The sequence below is a fragment of the Ctenopharyngodon idella genome, chromosome 6 (assembly GCF_019924925.1).
Source record: "Ctenopharyngodon idella isolate HZGC_01 chromosome 6, HZGC01, whole genome shotgun sequence".
Lineage (NCBI taxonomy): Eukaryota > Metazoa > Chordata > Actinopteri > Cypriniformes > Xenocyprididae > Ctenopharyngodon > Ctenopharyngodon idella.
In genome coordinates, this window is record NC_067225.1 from 18,102,900 (window position 1) to 18,124,843 (window position 21,944).

Genomic DNA, 21,944 nt, shown 5'->3' on the forward strand with positions numbered 1-21,944 from the left:
CAATGCTGGCCTTTTATGCTTTGGAGCATCGTTATAAATGATTTGAGTGTATTCATGCATAGCCTGCTTATGTTCTATATCTAGCGAATGTCATGAAGATAACACACTGCTAACAGTGCGAGTGTGGTCAGACAGTACATCCTGTTGTGTTGTGCTTTGAATGTATATGTGCAACGGTGCTTTTCTATTTGTGTTGTACAACCCTTCTAGACAATAAATACATTGGCCTTGTCATGTTACACTCTTGTGAAATATGGTGTGGATGGATGGATTGTTCAGTACCGGATGTATTCAAGGATTTAAGGAAACAAGAGAGGTTGTTTGGGACACACTTGGGACACTTTTGAACTTCCTGTCTGTTTAGGAACTTGAATCCTACTGGGAAAGTGGTTGAGTTTAAATGTAACTTATGCGTATGTTTCATGTAATTTGGGGAAGATTTTGTTATGTAAGTCCAACTTTCAATGAACTAGAGCTATTTGCGGACACTTTGCTGACACTTTCTCACCTTGTCAGTGTTGAGACAGAATTCCTATGCTCTAATTTAGCTGATCTCTCCGGTTAATGATACTCATACTCAAACCTTGTGACAGGTGATCAATTGCATTTTTTGGCACTGCGTTTGTGAGATCTAAAATTGGTTGGTTATTGATGTAGCTGTGGGCCTCCGCAGTTGGTCTCTGGTTGCCGAATGTTTGAAAGTGTAAAGGTTAAAGGACCAGTTGACAGGGTGCTGTCAGGATTTCAACGAATCAGGTTTCACTTCTACCCCAACTTTCTCCTCTCTCTCTCTCCCTCTCTGGGGTGCTGCTCCCCAGATCCCCAACTCCTCCAGCCCACCCAAGTCCTGTCTGATATAACGGCACCTTTTTTTTTCCTAGTAAGACTAAACCGTTCACCTTGTAAAAGTTTGTGTATCATGTCCTTGTAAATCTCAAGTATCCCTTTTTCAGTCATTGTGTAATCACCAAAAACATCGTAAAAGCCGATCACATGTGCCTATATGGTTATATATACACTATATGGACAAAAGTTTTGGGACACCTGACCATTACACCATCAGGGACTTTAATGGCATCGCATTCTAAATATATATATTATATATATTAATTATAATTATTATTATTATTATTATTATTATTATTATTATGGATTTGGCCCCCTCTTTGCAGCTATAACAGCTTCCACTCTTCTGGGAAGGCTTTCCACAAGATTTTGAAGTGTTTCTATGGAAATTTTTGCCCAATCATCCAGTAGATCATTTGTGAGGTCAGGCACTGATGTTGGACAAGAAGGCCTGGTTTACAATCTATGTTCCAATTCATCGCAAAGATGTTCATTGGGGTTGAGGTCAGGGCTCTGTGCAGGCCAGTCAAGTTCTTAACTTCTTCCACACCAAACTCATCCAACCATGTCTTTATGGACCTTGCTTTGTGCACTATGGCTTTGTGCAAAATGTCAGTAAAACTTTATTTTACGGTGTTCTTGTTTCATTTGTTACATGTACTTACTATAGAAATAACAGTAAATATATTATGCATAATTACAAGCTACTACCCCAAACCAATCCCTAACCCTAAACCTAATTAGCCTCATGCAAGTACAGTCACTCTAAGAAATGCTGGGTTGTTTCAACCCAAATATAGGTCAAAAATGGACAAACCCAACCATTGGGTTAAAATTTGAACCCAACGGCTGGGTTCGTCCATATTTGACCCAATTTTGGGTTGAAACAACCCAGCAGTTTTTAGAGTGTACATGTTGTTAATTAATATTACTCAGTATTTAAATGTACAATTACACTGTAAGAAGGGCACCTTAAAATAAAGTGTAACCAATGTTTCCCTTCACTAGAAGTAAGGGGCCTAGCCCAACCCCTAAAAAACAGCCCCATACCATTATCCCTCCTCCACCAAACATTACAGATGGCACAATGCAGTCAGACAGGTAACATTCTCCTGGTATCTGCCAAACCCAGACCCGCCCATCGGACTGCGAAGCGTGATTTGTCATTTCATAAAACACGTTTCTACTGCTCCAGAGACCAGTGTCCGTGTGCTTTACATCACTCCATTCAACGCTTGCCATTGTACTTGGTGATGTGAGGCTTGCATTCTGCATTGCTCAGCTATGTAAACCCATTTCATGAAGCTCTCGCCGCACAGTTTTTGTGCTTATATTAATGCCAGTGGAAGTTTGGAACTCTTCAGCTATGGAGTCAGCAGAGAGTTGGTGACTTGCGCACCGTGACTTAAAGTGGTCTTCCACTTTGTGGCTGAGTTGCTGTGGTTCTTAAATGCTTCCACTTTCCAGTAATGCCACTTACAGTTGACCGTGGAATATCTAGCAGGTATGAAATTTCACAAACTGACTAATTGCAAAGGTGCCATCCTATCACAGTACCATGCTTGAATTCACTGAGCTCTTCATAACAACCCATTTTTTTCCACAAATGTTTGTAAATGCATGGCTAATTTTATACAACTGCGACTGGGGGTCTGATTGAAAAACCTGAATTCAATGCTTGTTCCTGCCTCCCCAATACAACCAGGACAAGTTTTTACTATCCTGTCTGTAAGAGACAGTGTGCTTCCTGCATCGGACTAAACAGTCATCAAAGAACCCACAAACTATAGGAGAAGTCATCATAGGATGTGATGGACTACCAAAGAGAGAGAGAGAGAGAGTATAAATTAATAAATTTGTTTGTTTATTTGAAATTATTTACACTAAGAAAATAATTTAAAATATGTTTATACATATATATTATTTTTATTTAATTCCAAATGATTTTTTCCCCGAAAATTACTACTTTTATTTAGCAAGGATGCGTTAAATTGATCAAAAGTGACTGTAAAGACTCTAAAGAATTCTATTGAAATAAGTTAACTGTCTATTCATCAAAGAATCCTGAAAAAAGTATCTGTTTCCACAAAAATATTAAGCAGTACAACTGCTTTCAATATTGATAATAATAAGAAAAATTTATTGAGCGGCAAATCTGCAATTGAGATTGATTTCTGAAGGATGTGACACTGAAGACTGGAGTAATGATTTTCAAAATATCCGCTTTACTAACATGGGAATAAATTACATTTTAAAACAAATAAAACAAAACATTTATTTTAAATGGTAATAATATTTCACAATATTACTATTTTACTGTATTTTTGATAAAAAACACTTTTATAAACTTAATATTCTGTTGTGCGCTCATTCGCATATCTGCTCTGTGAGAAGGAAACTCTGCTCCATATGGGCTCCTCGGAGGGAACTTGAGGTCAGTCTCTGCACTGGCTAAGCATGGATGTTTTGTAGAGGACCCAAACTGCTGACAACAGTACTGCTTGTTTCATTTGTCAGAGTGGGCTCTCTGTATATCAGGCGGGCCGAGCCCTGCGCCGGCCGTTAATAATAAAGCACTGACACTCTGTGCTCCGCGGTCCTAGAGCGAGCACTGCCGGTACAGTAAATTACAGCTCAGATCAATACTTCACCGTCTCTTTCTGAGAGAGAGAACGTTGCTCTGCCAATCAATCTGCATCTATATTGTGTGTTTTGTTTGTCAGCAATTTCAGTATGGAACACAATGAGACTTGTAATCAGTTACATTATTACATACTGTTTGTTGTAGCCAAAGAAGTCCTCAGAGGAGCCAAGGAATTGCTATTGTTAAGTCAAGTTTATATGAGATGTTGGGAAGAGCTTGTTCATTTATTCCTGTCAATCATACCTGGCTTATGGTATACAGTGGAATTTCACAGTTTGAGGCCACACTGAAAATCTGGGAATTAAAGGGTTAGTTCACCCAAAAATGAAATTTGTCATTAAGTACTCACCCTCATGTCGTTCCGCACCCGTAAGACCTTCGTTCATCTTCGGAACACAAATTAAGATATTTTTGATGAAATCCGAGGGTATCTGATCCACACATAGGCAGCAATGTCATTGCCAACTGTTTTGCCACTTATGAAGTCTTGTCAGAAGTTAGTGTGCCAAATAGAAAACAGTGTCAGTCAGGAGCATGCGTATGATGAAATGGGATGTGTGATGTGTAAAGAAAATTAAATCTAGGAAACTATAGCTTGTGAAATTAGACAATTAAATAATATTCTTACTTCTGAAAAATAACTACACTACCATTCAAAAGTTTGAGGTCAGTAAGATGTTTCATTGTTTTTGAAAAGCATCTCCTCACTGGGGCTATATTAATTTGATCAATAATACAGTAAAACAGTAATATTGTGAAATATGATTACAATTTAAAAGAACTGTATTCTGTTTTAATATATTTTAATATGTAATTTATGATGCTGACCTTTCAGAAATCATTCTTATATGCAGATTTGGTGCTTAAGAAACATTTCTTATTACTATCAACAGTTGTGCGACTTAATATTTTTACGGAAATCATGCTACTTTTTTTGGGGAGGATTCTTAAGTGTATAGAAAGTAATAAAAAAAAAACAGCTTTCAGTCTTTACTGTCACATTTGATCGAATTAAACTAGTAAGAGTGTGAAAAGTGTGTCTCAAGAAAGTTTACTTTCCACAAGACGGAAAATACCCATACTTGGAAAAACAGTATATACTTTTGGCCTTGTGTGATGAAGATTATTGTGTTTGGGTTAAGTGTACTGTATGCTACTGTACCATCCTCCCTGCATAACAGCGACCCCTGCTGAGCGGCATCTCTTACAGCAGGCTGTCACTTTCCAGCCCTCATCATGCTCTAGTTCCCCTCTGTGCTGCTGGACCGCACTGTTTTAATCCTTAGTCTCTCATCACATTCTGTATGTGTGTGTGTGTGTGTATATAGGTGCATACATGCAGACAGGAAGCATCAAGCTCATGACTGAGTGTTTTGTCTGTGGAGCAGATAATTTGGCATGCTGGTGTTTGGACAGGAGATAACCTTCAGACCCTCATTCAAATCATCTGTCATTTGCCTAGAGTTTGTTGCCAGTTGATGGGAAGGATTCATCGCACTTTCTTCATGCCGAGCAAATGATAGGGAAGCCAGACCAGAGAATCACAAGGTTGAAGCGCACGAGAGAGTCAGGACATTGATTTTTAGGTGTGAACCTGTGTAGATGTTCATTACACTCCCCGCCAGTGTTTAAATATAAATAAATGGCACCTTTACTAAAGGCAAGAACAGCATAACGACCGGCAATTACAGCCACGCTGAAAGAACACGAGAGGATGTGTTCAAAGACAATGTTTAGTGTTTTTTGTGTGTAATTATAGGTGAAAAAAAAAAAAAAAAAAACAGCTAACTGTCACTTATGCTCCCCTCTGTGTGTTGAACCCTCGATGAACATCTCTTATAACCCGTACGCTACCTCTCCGTGTCTCTCCCTCTTACTCTAGCTGGCTTTCTTCTTCTAGGGCCGCTCTTAGCACTTCAGATTTGCTCTTATCTGTTAGCACGGAGATGTGTCAGTTCCCAAAACCTGACCTACTTTTATACACACACACGCTTACCTCCGTCATGCAGCAGGAGAAGCATCATACATTACAAGCTACATACGTCAAGGCGAAAACCGATTTTCTCTGAGTGTAGCGTTTTCATATGCTCTTCGCATCAGTGCAAACTTCCAGTAGTGGAACTTCCTTGATCTTTCTTTTTAATTATTATCAATGCCATGTTTTTGTGTTCATACAGCTCTCCATCATCACAGTTTCTTTCTTCAGACTTGCCTGTTGTGTTTTTCCCTCTTACTTTTTAATTAGAGCTGAAAACAACATGACCCATTTTATGCAGAGGCAAATGTATACTTTCTGCTTGTGTTTGTATTTGTGTGTTTGTTAGCTCCTCTCTAGGTGGCCTTGAGCTTGTTTTTGCCTCTGTTGTGTTTTCTTTGCTTTCTCCTGCTCTTCAGTAGCCAACTGTCCTTAGCAGGTGTATTTTATTTATTTATTTTTTGCACATATTCACTTAATGCCTCATACCATAGAATGTGACAGATATTTGTGGTATGTCCACATTCCACACGACTTCACAGCGCCATGTACCCACACAAATGCTGTACTATGATTCCAAGCAATGCAACGCATTGTAAACAAGGTCTAAATGGGAACTGAGATGCTGAAACAATGCAGTCAAATCTACAACATTCTTATTTTAAATTTTACTGTAATGCATTTAAATCGTTGAAGGCATTTAAATGCATTTACAAGGAGAACTGAAAATTGTATACGATAAAGAAAAGAAAAAAAAACATGCCTATATTCTTGATAGCTTCATGTGGTTTAAAAAAAAAAAAAAATCTATATACAATTTTCAAAAAAAAGTTTCAAATTTAGTAGTGAAAATTAAAGACATACAGTATTTTCTTTACACATCTTAATTTTTTTCCAAGTAAATATATATTTTATAGGTAAATTGTATTTTTTTCACAAATATAATGTAAAAAATCATGAATTATTCATTATGAATTATGCATATATCATGAATTGATAATTAATAAATATCAATATGTATATCAATATAATTTCCTTTTTTTTCTTCTTTTTTTTTGCATGTTGCTTGCACCACCTGGTTGCAATATTGGTTGCAATACATGACTTTGACTAATAATAATTAACAATAATATTAGTAAGCAGGTAATTGTGTGTGTGTGTGTGTGTGTGTGTGTGTGTGTATGTATGTATGTATATATATATATATATATATATATATATATATATATATATATATATTCTATTATTATTCTTTGTTTTTTCTATGAAATCATGATAAAAGTAAAATATCAAAATGAATTTTAATGAATTAAAAAATATGCTTGTTATATAAGAGTATATTATTTACACTGTTTGTGGTGTGAATTGCATTTTTTTTAATGTATTTTTGAATACATAACCATATTTAATTGGATAATTCCTAAAATGTAACCATTATTATGATTTACTATGTTAAACCCTTAAATTTGCTTTCATTATTTAGGTAAAAAAAATGTCCTGGGTCACTTAAATTGTCATTATACTCCATTTAACAATGTTTTATAATGGCAACCAATTGTTAAATCCTATCCTAGTCCTAGTATGTGTATCTTGCTCATTCTCTCATGCACTGTCTCCCTCTCTCCTACCATCCCTGTCAATTTCTCATTCAACATCCGTGATCATGTTAAACACCAGACATGAGCAAATAGAATGGAGGTGGCGCCTCTCATTATTGTAAAGGTCCATCTCTTTTTAATCCTCACACACGGTTTTCTGCCCTCGTGTATCATGCCGGACGGGGAAATTTTAACATTTAAGTGTAGAATTTTTTTGTTAAGATATATGCTCAGTATAAGTTTTGTGTTAAATTTAATCAATAACAGAAGCCAAGATGTTTCATTTTAGTTGTCCACAGAAGAATCTCCCCCTTTTCAATTTCTCTAGAGGGTGAATTTTAACAAAGTGCTTGGCAACCCCAAATACTAGCAGAAAGCAAAAAAAGGAAGGAGGGTAGAATGTTACAAAAAACTTTTTGTTTCATATGTTCTTTTCCTTCTGGTAAATATGCTGTTATTGAGAACTAGGGAATGAAAGATAAGAATTGGGAAATGCAGAAAGTGATGTTCAGTGGAGGGTAAAAGCAGTTTGGTGCAGTAGGTGGGGGTTTGGGGTTGGAGTTTAGCCCATGGCCCCACTGAGCATGCTCCCTGTGGGGGGCAGCAGGTGAACACACACCAGCAATGTGGTGTCTAATGGCCCCTGACAGAATGCCGATAACCCAGCGTGAGAGTCGAGGTTTATAGCCTCTGACTGAGTCTTCTCCTCATCCTTACCTCCTTTCCTTCACCTGTGCCCCCCTCTGGCACACCACCAAGTCATTATACGTCCCCTTTCTACTTCTGCTCAAATCCAAACAGCCATTATTCTATCAGACTCTATCTGTTTTGATGGATTTTCCTCACTAAAACATCAAGTAGCTGATTACATCTCACTAAAGCGCATTAAAAATAAAAAAAAATAAAATTGTTATTATTTGCTCAGTCTCGAGTTGTTCCAAATCTTATTATTTTCTTTCTTTTGCAGAACACAAAAGATGATTTTAAAGAAACTTTCAGCTGTACTAGTCCGCACAATAATAGTCAATGGGGTCCAAAAGTTTTAAGCTCCAAACTGCAAGTGGTTTATTCTAAGTCTTCTGAAATGCATCACTTTGTTTGTTGAACAGAGGAAAATGTACATTTCTGGTCAAAAGTTTGGGGTCAGTAAGATTTTTTTGAATAAAGTCTCAAAAGTACAGTAAAAGCAGCAATGTTGTAAAATATTATTATAATTTAAAATAAATGTTTTCTGTTTTAGTATACTTTAAAATACTTAAAAATATTTTTACCTGTATTCCTGTGATGGAAAAGCTTAATTTTCAGTACTCCAGTCTTCAGTGTCACATGATCCTTCAGAAATCATTCGATTTAAATAGAAAGTTCAAAAGAGTATTGTTAAATGGCTTTTTGGGAACATTATAATTGTCTTTACTGCCACTTTTGATCAATTTAATGCATCTTTGTGGGAAAAAAAAAAAAAAAATTCTGATCCCCAAACATTTTAACTGTAGTGTAATTGGTCATTCATTCTCAAATCAAATCAAAACATCAGTCAACTCATGAATACAGAGACTGAATCAAATATGGTGACACGTCAATAATGACAAGCCTCAATGGTTGTTGCATGATGATGTCATGAGATTAGGACATGTGACACACAACAAATGAGGTTTGATGTTACTGAAAGAGTGTAATGTGTGTAGCTACTGACAGAATTTTCCTTTTTTGCTCAATTCTCCTTTAACATAAACTAAAGAAGGTATACTGCAATATTGTCAGTGTACAGAATGTGTTCATAATGCATAATTTAAAAAAAAAAAAAAAAGATTAACAGTCAGCTCTTATTAATGGGTGGATTGCCAAAGGAAAATTCATTGAGTATCTCCTTTCTTTAGATAACAGTCAGTGTCCAATACAAGCCAGAGAAATCACACCTCTCAGAGGCATATGAATATCACAATCATTTGATCCATTGGGAAGAAAAGAAGGAAATTACTCTTCAGGGAATCATTTTTATTGATGAGAACAGTGACCTCATACTCAGAGAAATGCAAACTCTAACCATGTTCTTGAAAGACCAGCTCAGTGCGCTTTGAGCTTGTGAGAGATGTGCTTTTACAATCAAGTGAGTATTTCATCTCACGGCATAGAGTGGCAGTGCTGTAAGGCTTTATTCAGCAGAATTTTGTTCAGAAGTCTGTTTACACCTTTCTGGCCACTTACCACCCTCTGTCTATCTCTCTGTCTTGCACTCCTGTGTTGGTTTTGAATGGCTCAAGCAGATGAAAGACAGGTTAATTCACTAAACGTGAATTAAAGTGAGTGTCACTTTTGTGCATGGTACTTCAATGCAAAAACATGGCTTATTCACTAACCACCTGCAATACACTTTCACCAGCCACTAAATGAAATGAGATTTCAGTCACTGGGCAAAATTACATGCACATCATTTTCTGATTGAGGTCCATATTGTGGTAAGTCTTTATTCTGAAAAAGAAAAGAAAAAAAGATGTTTACACAGCTATTGAAATATTTAACATATTTCTTAAAGGGTTAGTTCACCCAAAAATAAAAATTCTGTCATTAATTACTCACCCTCATGTCGTTCTACACCCGTAAGACCTTCGTTCATTTTCAGAACACAAATTAAGATATTTTTGATGAAATCCGATGGCTCAGTGCAGTATTGCCAGCAATGTCACTGAACCTCTCAAGATCCAGAAAGGTACTAAAAACATATTTAAAACAGTTCATGTGAGTACAGTGGTTCTACCTTAATATTATAAAGCGACGAGAATACTTTTTGTGCACCAATCACACACACACAAAAAAAAATCAGTGGTTCGGATCTCGTAAAAGAAGCTTTGTTTACTGAAATCATGTGACTTTGGCGCTCCGAACCATTGATTTGAAACAAAAGATTCGTAAAGCTTTGAAGCTTCATGAAGCAGTGTTTTGAAAAGTGCCCATCACTAGATATTGTTGAAAAGTCGTTTTTTTTTTTTTTTCTTGCCGCACAAAAAGTGATCTTGTCACTTTATAATATTAAAGTAGAACCACTGTACTCACGTGAACTGATTTAAATATGTCTTTAGTACCTTTCTGGATCTTGAGAGGTTTAGTGACATTGCTGGCAGTAGAGGCCTCACTAAGCCATCGGATTTCATCAAAAATACCTTAATTTGTGTTCCGAAGATGAACGAAGGTCTTACGGGTGTAAGTAATGGGGTAAGTAATTAATGACATTATTTTCATTTTTGGGTGAACTAACCCTTTAATTTATTTTGCTGCTTTTTAGTAGCCTATATATTGGACAGTAATTGAATCGACTTGTTCATGCATGTCTTTAACAATAACTCAGAAGTGTACTGTAAAACTCGAAAAGAAATGAATACTTCCACAAAAATATTAAGCAGCACAACTGTTTTCAACTGTGATAACAATCAGAAATAACATATTAGAATGATTATGAAGGATCATGTGACACTGAAGACTGGCTGCTGCAAATTCAGCTTTGCCATCACAGGAATACATTACATTTTCAAATATATTAAAATAGAAAACAATTAGTTTAAATTCTAATAATATTTCACAGTATTACTGTTTTTCCTCTATTTATGATCGAATATATACAGCCTTGCTCATGAGCCTAAGAGACTTGTTTCAAAAACCCCAAACATTTGAACTGTATTGTACTTTTGCTTGAACATGCACAGAAAAAAGAAAAAAATCTTCAGTTCTGTTGGATAATCTTAATGAGGATGTTAACATGACCCAAAATTTTGATTCAATACTTAACGCAATCTTGCATTCAGAACTGCACAGTAGGAAGTTGGATCTATATGTTTTTCCACAGTCATGTTCAATAAACTCTCAAAATATGTCTTCTAATTTGAAATATTCTTTTTGTGTTTTTACAGCAGGGGATTCTTTGATTATAATGTCTTCATTTATTAGAGTCACACATGAAAAGGCCAGGATATCCAATGTTATGTATAAGTGTGTGCATACATTTAATTCCTCCTTCCTAAGCAATGTTTTTCTATAATGCTAAATATATTGCTAATGTTAACATGTATAAAGAACAGTTTATTATACAAGTCATACATAAGGAGAGATAATTACACACAGCACTCTTTTTAATTAGTTGTTTTTCTTTCCCACAATAATCCACTGTGCCCACTCAGACTGTTAAATTACATGTCAAATTGTCATAAACCACATGGAGTGATTGAGAGACTCAAAAGAGAATCCACACACATCATAGTTCTTGAAAACATCGAGGCCCTTCATTCTTTGAAGGGGATCAGGGTCCACCTGGAAACTCAGACACAGGTTAACAAATTGATCTGCAGAAAGTTTCCTGAGTACTCCTAAATTGTTTGCATCCATCCACAATACTCTGTATCCATATATGAGTAATTAACCCCCAACATAATAATTAGCTGTCTGCAGGAAGTGGAGATATGCTGAATTAAAAGTTTTTTTTGTGTGGGCTTTCGGCACATGAAAGTTTTCATTAGTTTCCCTCCCTCTGTGTGAGATGCAGTCATCGGCTCTGTACCGTACTGACAGAACGTGTCTCACAGGTCTGACAGCATGCAGATTGGTGCAGCAACTTGTGATAAGAAATAGAATGCCAGAAGAACTTACCATAGAGGAAGAAAATGCATGAGTGAATATCTTCAATGTTGATAAAGTTGTTATGAGGCAGAAGGAGTGTTTTGTGTCTGTCGGTCAGAGGGAGGAAACCAAAGGTTGTGATTTGTGTCTGTAATTAGTGCTTTTATCTGAACCCTTCTCATATTGGGAGATCCTGTGTTAACAACAACACCAGAATCATCCAGAACTCTGGCTCCTTTTTTTCTTTATCCCCGGTGATTTGCAGAACTGTGTTTTTGTAATTGAACAGGGTTGTTGATGTGTTTGTTGGAGTGGTTTCCTGTTTGACCTCATTTTGCACTGGTAAATGGTCATTTGTATGATCTTTAATGGTTTTGGATGGAAAACCTCTGACATTTGGTTAAAATTCTGGGTGTTTGTTTGTTAGTCTGTCTGTGGATTACCTGGTTTGATCCCTGGCTTCTCCCTTCCAGGCCAAAGAGGTGGTTTTGATCATCCTGTTATTCCGTGGTTAAATGAAACTGAAAAAAGAGGCATGATAAGTTGAGTTGTATGTATCTGAGGCCAAATTAAAACTGTAAAATGTCATTTCTTCACTACTAGTAGATCAGATCTTCATGACATCTTTAACAGATGTGATTTTTACATGGCAATTTTTTTTCACTGTTGCCATTTCTTTCAGACATGCTCAGGCACTAAGAGTAAATTATATCTCTTAAAGTCCCCCTGTAGTCAATAATTGTATCCCTTAAAACTAATCTTTGATCACCAAAATTACATATTTAAACATTTTTTTTCCTGTGAAAAAAAAAATCTTAATGCCTTAAAATAGCTTGAATGTAACTCTACACCCTTGCCCAATTTAATATACACGCATCTATGAATATGATAATTAGCCCCGCATCCACTGACTTGCACGAGCTCAGACAAGATCCACTCGGTCAACTTACTGAGTTAAACTCTGCACATTGTTATCGCTTTTTACTACGTCGGACACATAACAGTAATTACTATGATTAGCGTTTTGCTTGACTATATTATCAAACAGCTAATAATGTGTTGCTAATGTTACACATTGGTAGGGGTTGCACGACTACTGATTTCTGCTAATCGATTTCTTATCAAAACAATACTCGAGTTACTCGACTACTCGTGGTTCATGCTACTGTAAATGAAAAGACATGAAATAGTTCTTATCAATAAATGTTTATTAATAGCCTAATACAACAATTATAAGTAAACTCTCAAAACATTATAATTATGACATTACATATTTTAATTTTCATGTAACAGAGTAAAGCCAAATAAACCCACGATAACCCAGGTTGTGTATTTCCAATTGATGTAGGCCTGTTACATTCTTCTAGTGTATTATTACTATTAGATTAGGCTACTTTCATTATTAAATTGATATTAATAAATTTGCCCCGCAATAATTTCATAGCGCATCACATAGGCCTAACTGACGTGCTGTGAGGATAATAAAAGATTAGGCTATTAGCTCATCTTTGAAAATGTTTTAAAAATTGTTTAGGTCTATTATACAATGAATTATAGGCCTATAATTAAAATTATTAACAGTCTATAATATTTCCTAACACTGACCACAGTCATCAATGAAAATTAAGAGCTACTTCAAGCACCGACTTAAAAAATACAACCTGTTTAACACAAAATACTATTAGTCTTATTTGTTTCACTATATACGGGCCACAAGAGAAATAATGGAATAAATGAAGAGAGTTATATACTGTTATCAGCATATTATGTTGAAGTCCGTCTCTGAGAGAATATGGTCCGTTAATGCAGCGTCAGACAGCTCCGTCACTTTTTACTTTCACTTTAAATAGCCTACTGACCGAGGTTAAGCTTTCACCGGCATAACTCTTGCGCAAAGTTTGCACGTTGCTTCTTGTGTGATATCCATTGGCTCCCCTTCTTGGTTTAAAACGGAAAGATTTACAATATTGTGACGTATCTCTCTTTTTTTTAAAATTAATTTATGGTTAATGCACGCTCGAGTAGTCGACTGTTTCCGACAGCGCCGACTAGTGGTTGAAGTAGTCGATCTCTCGACTACTCGACTAGTCTATGCAAGCCCTACAGATTGGTCACATTCACGTAGCTGCCTTCTGACAATCCGTATCCTTAGAAACGCTTTGAACAACTCAAAACGTCAGTAGAAAAATGCATATAGTTTATCATAACATCGTAATATACATCATACACCCGCCATATTGCTAAATCTACACGATTTTTCATACTAACAGAAAAAATATACCAGGATAACCTTCTTTTGAGACTCCCTTGCGCGGTCAGTTAAACAATATGCTAAAGCCTGACAGCACCTTGACGTGAATGGTTACAAGATAGTTTGTGACGTCAGAAACACCAGTGATTTCAAACCGTGGGTTTGAGACTGTCTTTAGATCATTGCAGTTTTAAAGAGAAAATACTCAGCAATGGTGTTGACTTATGAATTTGCACATGGTTTGTCATAAAGCAGGTTAAAAACAGCAGATAGACATATAAACAACATTAAAAGCTTGATTTTCACCACAGGTGGACTTTAATATGTGATTTGTAATATGTGGTTTTATTAATCCTCATTCTAATCCATCATTGACCCCAAGTGACAGCGTGACTAAGTTTGTTGTAAGTTTTTATGATTACTTTTATAAGCAACGTTCTGCAACACTTTAATTTGTATAGTGCAGCCTACCACACTGCAAGATCTACAAATACAAACAAATACAACACACAGCACTTTGGCTTAGCTCTTTTGCAAAATAACAGTACAGGAATAACCTGTCAATTAAAAATGAGCTGTGGATGAAGTTAATGAAGTTCATCATGATACGATTCTGGGTGTTTGAGTGCATCAAGAGAGTGTAGTTGTCACAGCCTTCACTTTAACTTCAGAAACCTCAGCAACAGTCTTGAAGTCTGAGTTATTAGTTAGACTGATGATCTCGGTAGGATGGTGATCCTTCTAATTTAGAGATGTGTGTGCACATCCATGAAAATCTGTTGCATCAACTCATTTAATTAGCCTGGTGTTATCTTGTTATCGTAAATGTCAACATGTTCTGAATAATGTCTGTGAGATTTGTGCTGTTATACATTTTGCCTGCAAGCTGATAATTGTGTGATTGAGAGTGTATGTATAACCATTATGTGTATCTTTGTTGTGTTTTAGGGTCGTCCTGAGGAGGAACTGGACCGCCTGACTAAGAAGATGCTGTACGACATGGACAACCCCCCCTCTGAGGAGTATTTTGGTATGTGACCAGTGCACCAGTGCACATGGAGCTTATATTGATTTTTCTGTAAGCTAAAACTCAAATGATTCTTATTTTCTGCATTTCAAGTACAGTTGACACAAAAAATGTGGACACTTTCTGGTTGTCCAACTTTAGTAAAACATGTCCACAGCTATTGTGGTAAACTACACCTTTGGTTACACTGCTAAGGAACCTGTGCAAACTTCAGGAGAACTGACTTTCTACAGCCTTTAAAGCAGAATTACAAAATTAAAGCATATTTTCAAACAACCCTGCAAATGCCCCTTTTGTGCATTGTGCCTCCCCCAACTCAGACATTATGGGTGCTTGTGAAGGCATGTCTCAATAGATAAAAATAGGCTACTTTCAATAAAAGGTTCCAAATTAGGAATACTTTTAAGCTGTGTTGATATGTGTCGTGTAAGCAATTGAGTCATTCTGTAGAGCAAACACGAGCATCCTGCGTATCAGCCATGGTCCCACACCAGCTAAACACCCTCTGGCTCTGCCTGCTACAGTAGCCACGCCCCAAACTCTCACTATAGGTAGAGCTGGAAAGAGATTGACGGATGTGAGAGGACTACTCTCAGTGTTTAGATGGTGCCTGGAGGGCTCAGTGTTTACACTTTTGGGGGAGCAGACAATGAATAATAAACTGGGTTAAAAGAATGTATTTTAAAATAAAAATCTTACATACTTCACCTCTAAAAAATAACCAGTTGCAATTACTCCATTGCAAAAATGGCTAACTTAAATGCCCAAATACTTTTAAGGGTCACTATACACTTAGAATTTGAGTGGTAAGTTTGTGCGCAGCATACATAACATTGCATCATGTGTAAAAGGGATGTGGCCATTATGTCATCTTGGCTACACTGACCTTTGCTTTGTGTCCTTGACATGAGAACACAAGCAAACATTATTTCTTGTCTTTTTGGGAAGCAGGTGTAGACCATGGGTGCCCAATTCTGTTCCTGGAGATCTATGCTGTGTCCAAAATCGCATACTTAATAGTAGGTACGTTCGGACATACTACATCTGCCAAGTTGTCACTGTCATGTGACATAAGTCATGGACAAAAGTTTTGAGAATGACACAAATATTAATTTTTACAAAGTCTGCTGCTTCAGTGTTTTTAGATCTTTTTGTCAGATGTTACTATGGTATACTGAAGTATAATTCCAAGCATTTCATAAGCGTCAAAGGCTTTTATAGACAATTACATTAAGTGTATGCAAAAAGTTAATATTTGCAGTGTCAGCTCATTCTGCAAGAAGGATGTTGCCCAGAAGTTGATTGACAGCCAGGGCGAATTGCAGAGGTCTTGAAAAAGAAGGGTCAACACTGCAAATATTGAGTCTTTGCATAAACTTAATGTAATTGTCAAAAAAAGCCTTTGACAATTCTGAAATGCTTGGAATTATACTTCAGTATACAATAGTAACATCTGACAAAAAGATCTAAAAACAATGAAGCAGCAGACTTTGTGCAAATTAATATTTGTGTCATTCTCAAAACTTTTGGCCACGAATGTACTGTATGGTGTCAGTTGCGTCGCTTCACTTCCCTTCACAAATCCTCTCACGTGGCCTCATGGATTAGTAAAGTGTCCTTTGAATGTGCACTTCAGAATCTCGCCAGAAGTAAGTAGGTACTTTTCACCTACTGTTTTATGAATATTGTGAATTCGGACATACTTCTTGGCTCACATACTGTTTTTTGCCTTCTACTAAATAGTATAAAAGTAGGCATTTTCGGACACAGCGCTAGCCTCCTGCAGAGTTCAGTTCCAATTCTGCTCCAGCACACCTGTCTTTAATTATCAAGTATTCCTGAAGATCTTAATTAGCTGGTTCAGGTGTATTTGATTAGAGCTGGAGCTGAATGTTGCAGGAAGCCAGATCTGTGGGAACAAGACTGGGCAACCCTGGTGTAGACGATTTGTTACTTTGCAGAAGTGTGATTAACTCTAAAGTATGTGATGAAGTGTGTGTGTTTTGCTGTATTCACATTCATCTCTCCAACCCCAGCAGTCTGAGCTTCCCCTTTTTTACCGTAAGTGACAGAAGACATTCCCTGCACTTCTTACCATCAGCTCTTACTGTCAACTTCTATTTTCACTCTGTAGTGGGGAAACTGTAGAGTTTTGCCTTCCACATCATCAGTACTTCCTCCAAATTTTATAATATATAAATAAACATTTTTTAATAGGGAAGCACCAAAATGAAAATTGTTGGGCCGAAACTGAAAATTCTGGATGTACTTGGCCGAAAACTGAAACTTGGCCGAAAACTGAAACTGAAATTGTATAATTTTTAGACTAAAAATACAAGCCAATAAAATAACATAACCACACTTTTATTTAAAGTAACCCAAAAATTGGTACAATAAGCAGCACGCATGCATCGTGCTGCTCACGTGACCAGAGCCGGCCAATACCGAGTCGCCATTCGGAAACACTGAAGCTCTGCAACGAAAATAGTGTAGCAGTATGTCTTTACTTTGTTTCTTTGTTCAATTTAATGCGTCCTTTAAAAAAATAAAAAATCTTACTGACCCAAAATTTTGAACGCTATAGTGTATGTATGCATATATAAATGTATAGTATATGATTATAATATATATATATATATATATACAGGTGCTGGTCATATAATTAGAATATCGTAAAAAAGTTCATTTTTTTTATTGTAAATTATTTAAAAAAATGAAACTTTCATATATTCTAGATTCCCTACATGTAAAGTAAAACATTTCAAAAGGTTTTTTAAAAAAATTTGTTGATTAGAGCGTACAGCTAATGAAAGTCCAAAATCCAGTATCTCAAAATATTAGAATATTTACATTTGAGTTTCATTAAATGACCATCCCTACAGTATAAATTCCGGTTATCTTTTGTTCTTTGAAACCACACTAATGGGGAAGACTGCTGAATTGGCAATGGTCCAGGAGACAATCATTGACACCCTCCACAAAGAGAGTAAGTCACAGAAGGTCATTACTGAATGGGGTGGCTGTTTACAGAGTGATGTATCAAAGCATATTAAATGCAAAGTTGACTGGAAGGAAGAAATTGGGTAGGCAAAGGTGCACAAGCAACAGGGATGACTGCAAGCTTGAGAATACTGTCAAGTAAAGCCGATTCAAACACTTGGGAGAGCTTCACAATGAGTAGAATGAAGCCGGAGTCAGCGCATCAAGAGTCACCACACTCAGACATCTTCAGGAAAAGGACTACCAAGCCACTTCTGAACCAGAGACAACGTCAGAAGCATCTTACCTGGGCTAAGGAGAAAAAGAACTGGACAGTGAACAGTGGTCGAAAGTCCTCTTTTCAGATAAAAGTAAATTTTGCATTTCATGTTGAAATCATGGTCCCAGAGTCTGAAGGAAGACTGGAGAGGCACAGAATCCAAGCTGCTTGAAGTCTAGTGTGAAGTTTCTGAAGTCAATAATGATTTGGGGGGCCGTGACGTCTGCTGGTGTTGATCCATTGTGTTTTATCAAGTGCAAAGTCAATGCAGCCATCTTCCAGGAGATTTTGGACCACTTTATGCTTCCATCTGCTGACAAGCTTTATGGAGATGCTGATTTCCTTTTCCAGCAGGACTTTAGCACCTGCCCACAGTGCAAAAACCACCTCCAAGTGGTTTGCTGACCATGATATTACTGTGCTTTATTGGCCAGCCAATATGCCTGACCTGAATCTATGGGATATTTTCAAGAGAAAGATGAGAAACAGTCAATCCAACAATATACAGATGATCTGAAGGCTCAATAGTGCCTCAGCAGTGCCACAGGCTGATCACTTCCATGCCACACTTCACTGATGCAGTAATTTGTGCTAGGAGCAAGTCATTTGCTGTAATATGTCCTGCCGATCAAGTATTGAGTGCACAAAAGAACATACTTTAAAATACTTGAACTTTTCTGTTTTGCAAATCCATTTTTTGATTGATCTTAGGAAATATTCTAATATTTTGAAATACTGGATTTTGGACTTTCATGAGCTATACGCTCTAATCATCAAAATTTAAAAAAAAAACTTTTGAAATGTTTTACTTTACATGTAGGGAATCTAGAATATATGAAAGTTTCATTTTTAAAAATAATTTATAATAAAAAAATGAACTTTTTGATGATATTCTAATTATATGACCAGCACCTGTATGTATATATATATATATATATATATATAATATATAAAAAAACATAAAAAAAATATATATTTATTATACAAACCTGATTCCAAAAAAGTTGGGACACTGTACAAATTGTGAATAAAAAAGGAATGCAATGATGTGGAAGTTTCAAATTTCAATATTTTATTCAGAATACAACATAGATGACATATCAAATGTTTAAACTGAGAAAATGTATCATTTTAAGGGAAAAATAAGTTGATTTTAAATTTCATGGCATCAACACATCTCAAAAAAGTTGGGACAAGGCCATGTTTACCACTGTGTGGCATCCCCTCTTCTTTTTATAACAGTCTGCAAACGTCTGGGGACTGAGGAGACAAGTTGCTCAAGTTTAGGAATAGGAATGTTGTCCCATTCTTGTCTAATACAGGCTTCTAGTTGCTCAACTGTCTTAGGTCTTCTTTGTCGCATCTTCCTCTTTATGATGCGCCAAATGTTTTCTATGGGTGAAAGATCTGGACTGCAGGCTGGCCATTTCAGTACCCGGATCCTTCTTCTACGTAGCCATGATGTTGTAATTGATGCAGTATGTGGTCTGGCATTGTCATGTTGGAAAATGCAAGGTCTTCCCTGAAAGAGACGACGTCTGGATGGGAGCATATGTTGTTCTAGAACTTGGATATACCTTTCAGCATTGATGGTGCCTTTCCAGATGTGTAAGCTGCCCATGCCACACGCACTCATGCAACCCCATACCATCAGAGACTGAACTGAGCGCTGATAACAACTTGGGTTGTCCTTGTCCTCTTTAGTCCGGATGACATGGCGTCCCAGTTTTCCAAAAAGAACTTCAAAATTTGATTTGTCTGACCACAGAACAGTTTTCCACTTTGCCATAGTCCATTTTAAATGAGCCTTGGCCCAGAGAAAACGCCTGTACTTCTGGATCATTAGATATGGCTTCTTTTTTTACCTATAGAGTTTTAGCCGGCAACAGCGAATGGCACGGTGGATTGTGTTCACTGACAATGTTTTCTGGAAGTATTCCTGAGCCCATGTTGTGATTTCCATTACAGTAGCATTCCTGTATGTGATGCAGTGCCGTCTAAGGGCCCGAAGATCACGGGCATCCAGTATGGTTTTCCGGCCTTGACCCTTACGCACAGAGATTGTTCCAGATTCTCTGAATCTTTGGATGATATTATGCACTGTAGATGATAATAACTTCAAACTCTTTGCAATTTTTCTTTGCAATTTGTAAATTATTGCATTCCTTTTTTTTCTGATATTGCTCCACTATTTTTCGCCGCAGCATTGGGGGAATTGGTGATCCTCTGCCCATCTTTACTTCTGAGAGACACTGCCACTCTGAGAGGCTCCTTTTATACCCAATCATGTTGCCAATTGACCTAATAAGTTGCAAATTGGTCCTCCAGCTGTTCCTTATATGTACATTTAAATTTTCTGGCCTCTTATTGCTACCTGTCCCAACTTTTTTGGAATGTATAGCTCTCATGAAATCCAAAATGAGCCAATATTTGGCATGACATTTCAAAATGTCTCACTTTCAACATTTTATATGTTATCTATATTCTATTGTGAATAAAATATAAGTTTATGAGATTTGTAAATTATTGCATTCCTTTTTTATTCACAATTTGTACAGTGTCCCAACTTTTTTGGAATCGGGTTTGTATAATAAAATACCTTCCTTTTTAAATATAAATGTCCTTTAGTGTGATCTAAATGATATGATATATAAATATGATTGTATATAATTATATCTTATTTTCTTTATTGATGTGAAAGCCCCTAACCTCACAATCCTGACATGTTTTCAGGCATGGCAACAAAAGCTATATGACATACTATTTCTCTATATTGACATACTCTTTCATTCCAAAGCACTTAGTCCCCTGTATGTAAAAAGCTGGTTTGCATGAAGCAAGGTTTAAGGGTTAAAAGAAATAGGAGAGAGGGTGGGTTGGCCTGATGTGTCCTGCTTTCATCAGTGCATGTGTCAGCAGAGAGTGGCCTGGAGTAAATTCGTGCCACAAGTGCACATTGCACGGTCACACGCACACACACATATATGCACAGTGTTTGCAAACTGCCTTAATGGCTAGAGGGAGGTTGAATGCAGGCTAGTCAGCCTGTAAATGGGTCTGCAGTGAACCCAGGTCAGCCAGGCATGCCCAGTCACTGAGAATGTCACACACAGCCACAGCATCTAACCAAGAGCACAGCACTCCTGAGATTAAAGAGAGGGGCTAAAATAGGAAGAAAGACAGTGGTGTGATGAGGTTAAAGAAGGTAAAAGAGAGATAGAAAGAGGCTGCATTGAATGTGAATTTCAAAGACCCCATGAATTTGTGACTTTTAGTTCATATCTGTTAGCTTAGAGGCCATCTATATTGTAGTGTACTCCTAAAAGTTGATAAAACAGCCAGAAGGCACTTTCTCTTGTACATTACATACTTTTTGTAAGCAGTAGAAACACAACAAATGTTTTGTTGTTAGAAATATTAGATATTTTAAACAAGAGGTTTTCAAACCTGTCCTGAAGGACCCCCAACACTGCACATTTTGTATAGCCTTGTTCAGACTGTCAGTCCAAATCCAATTTTGCATATCCGAATGGAATCCGTTCATATTTCGCAATGTGAACAACAAAAAAATCACATGAAATGCGATTTTTACAAATTTTTACAAATCTGTTTTGAGCTACATTTATATGGTTTGAAATCTGAAATCCGTTTCAGTCCAACTGCTCTAATTGGTTTTCGCGTAGTTTGTCACTTTCTCATGCCACGTAAAATGTAAACATGTCAGACGTTATAGGAAACA

At 36.7% G+C, this 21,944-nt stretch overlaps 1 protein-coding gene across 2 annotated transcripts in view; it reads left to right on the forward strand.

Annotated features, from left to right (window-relative positions):
* Nucleotides 1-21,944, forward strand: part of lpp (LIM domain containing preferred translocation partner in lipoma) — a 223,833-nt gene that overhangs the window by 153,018 nt on the left and 48,871 nt on the right. For both annotated transcript variants that reach the window (XM_051896418.1, XM_051896419.1), the window contains exon 7: nucleotides 14,868-14,949. In XM_051896418.1, the coding sequence (XP_051752378.1) occupies nucleotides 14,868-14,949 (82 nt within the window). The remainder of the gene's footprint in view (nucleotides 1-14,867; nucleotides 14,950-21,944) is intronic.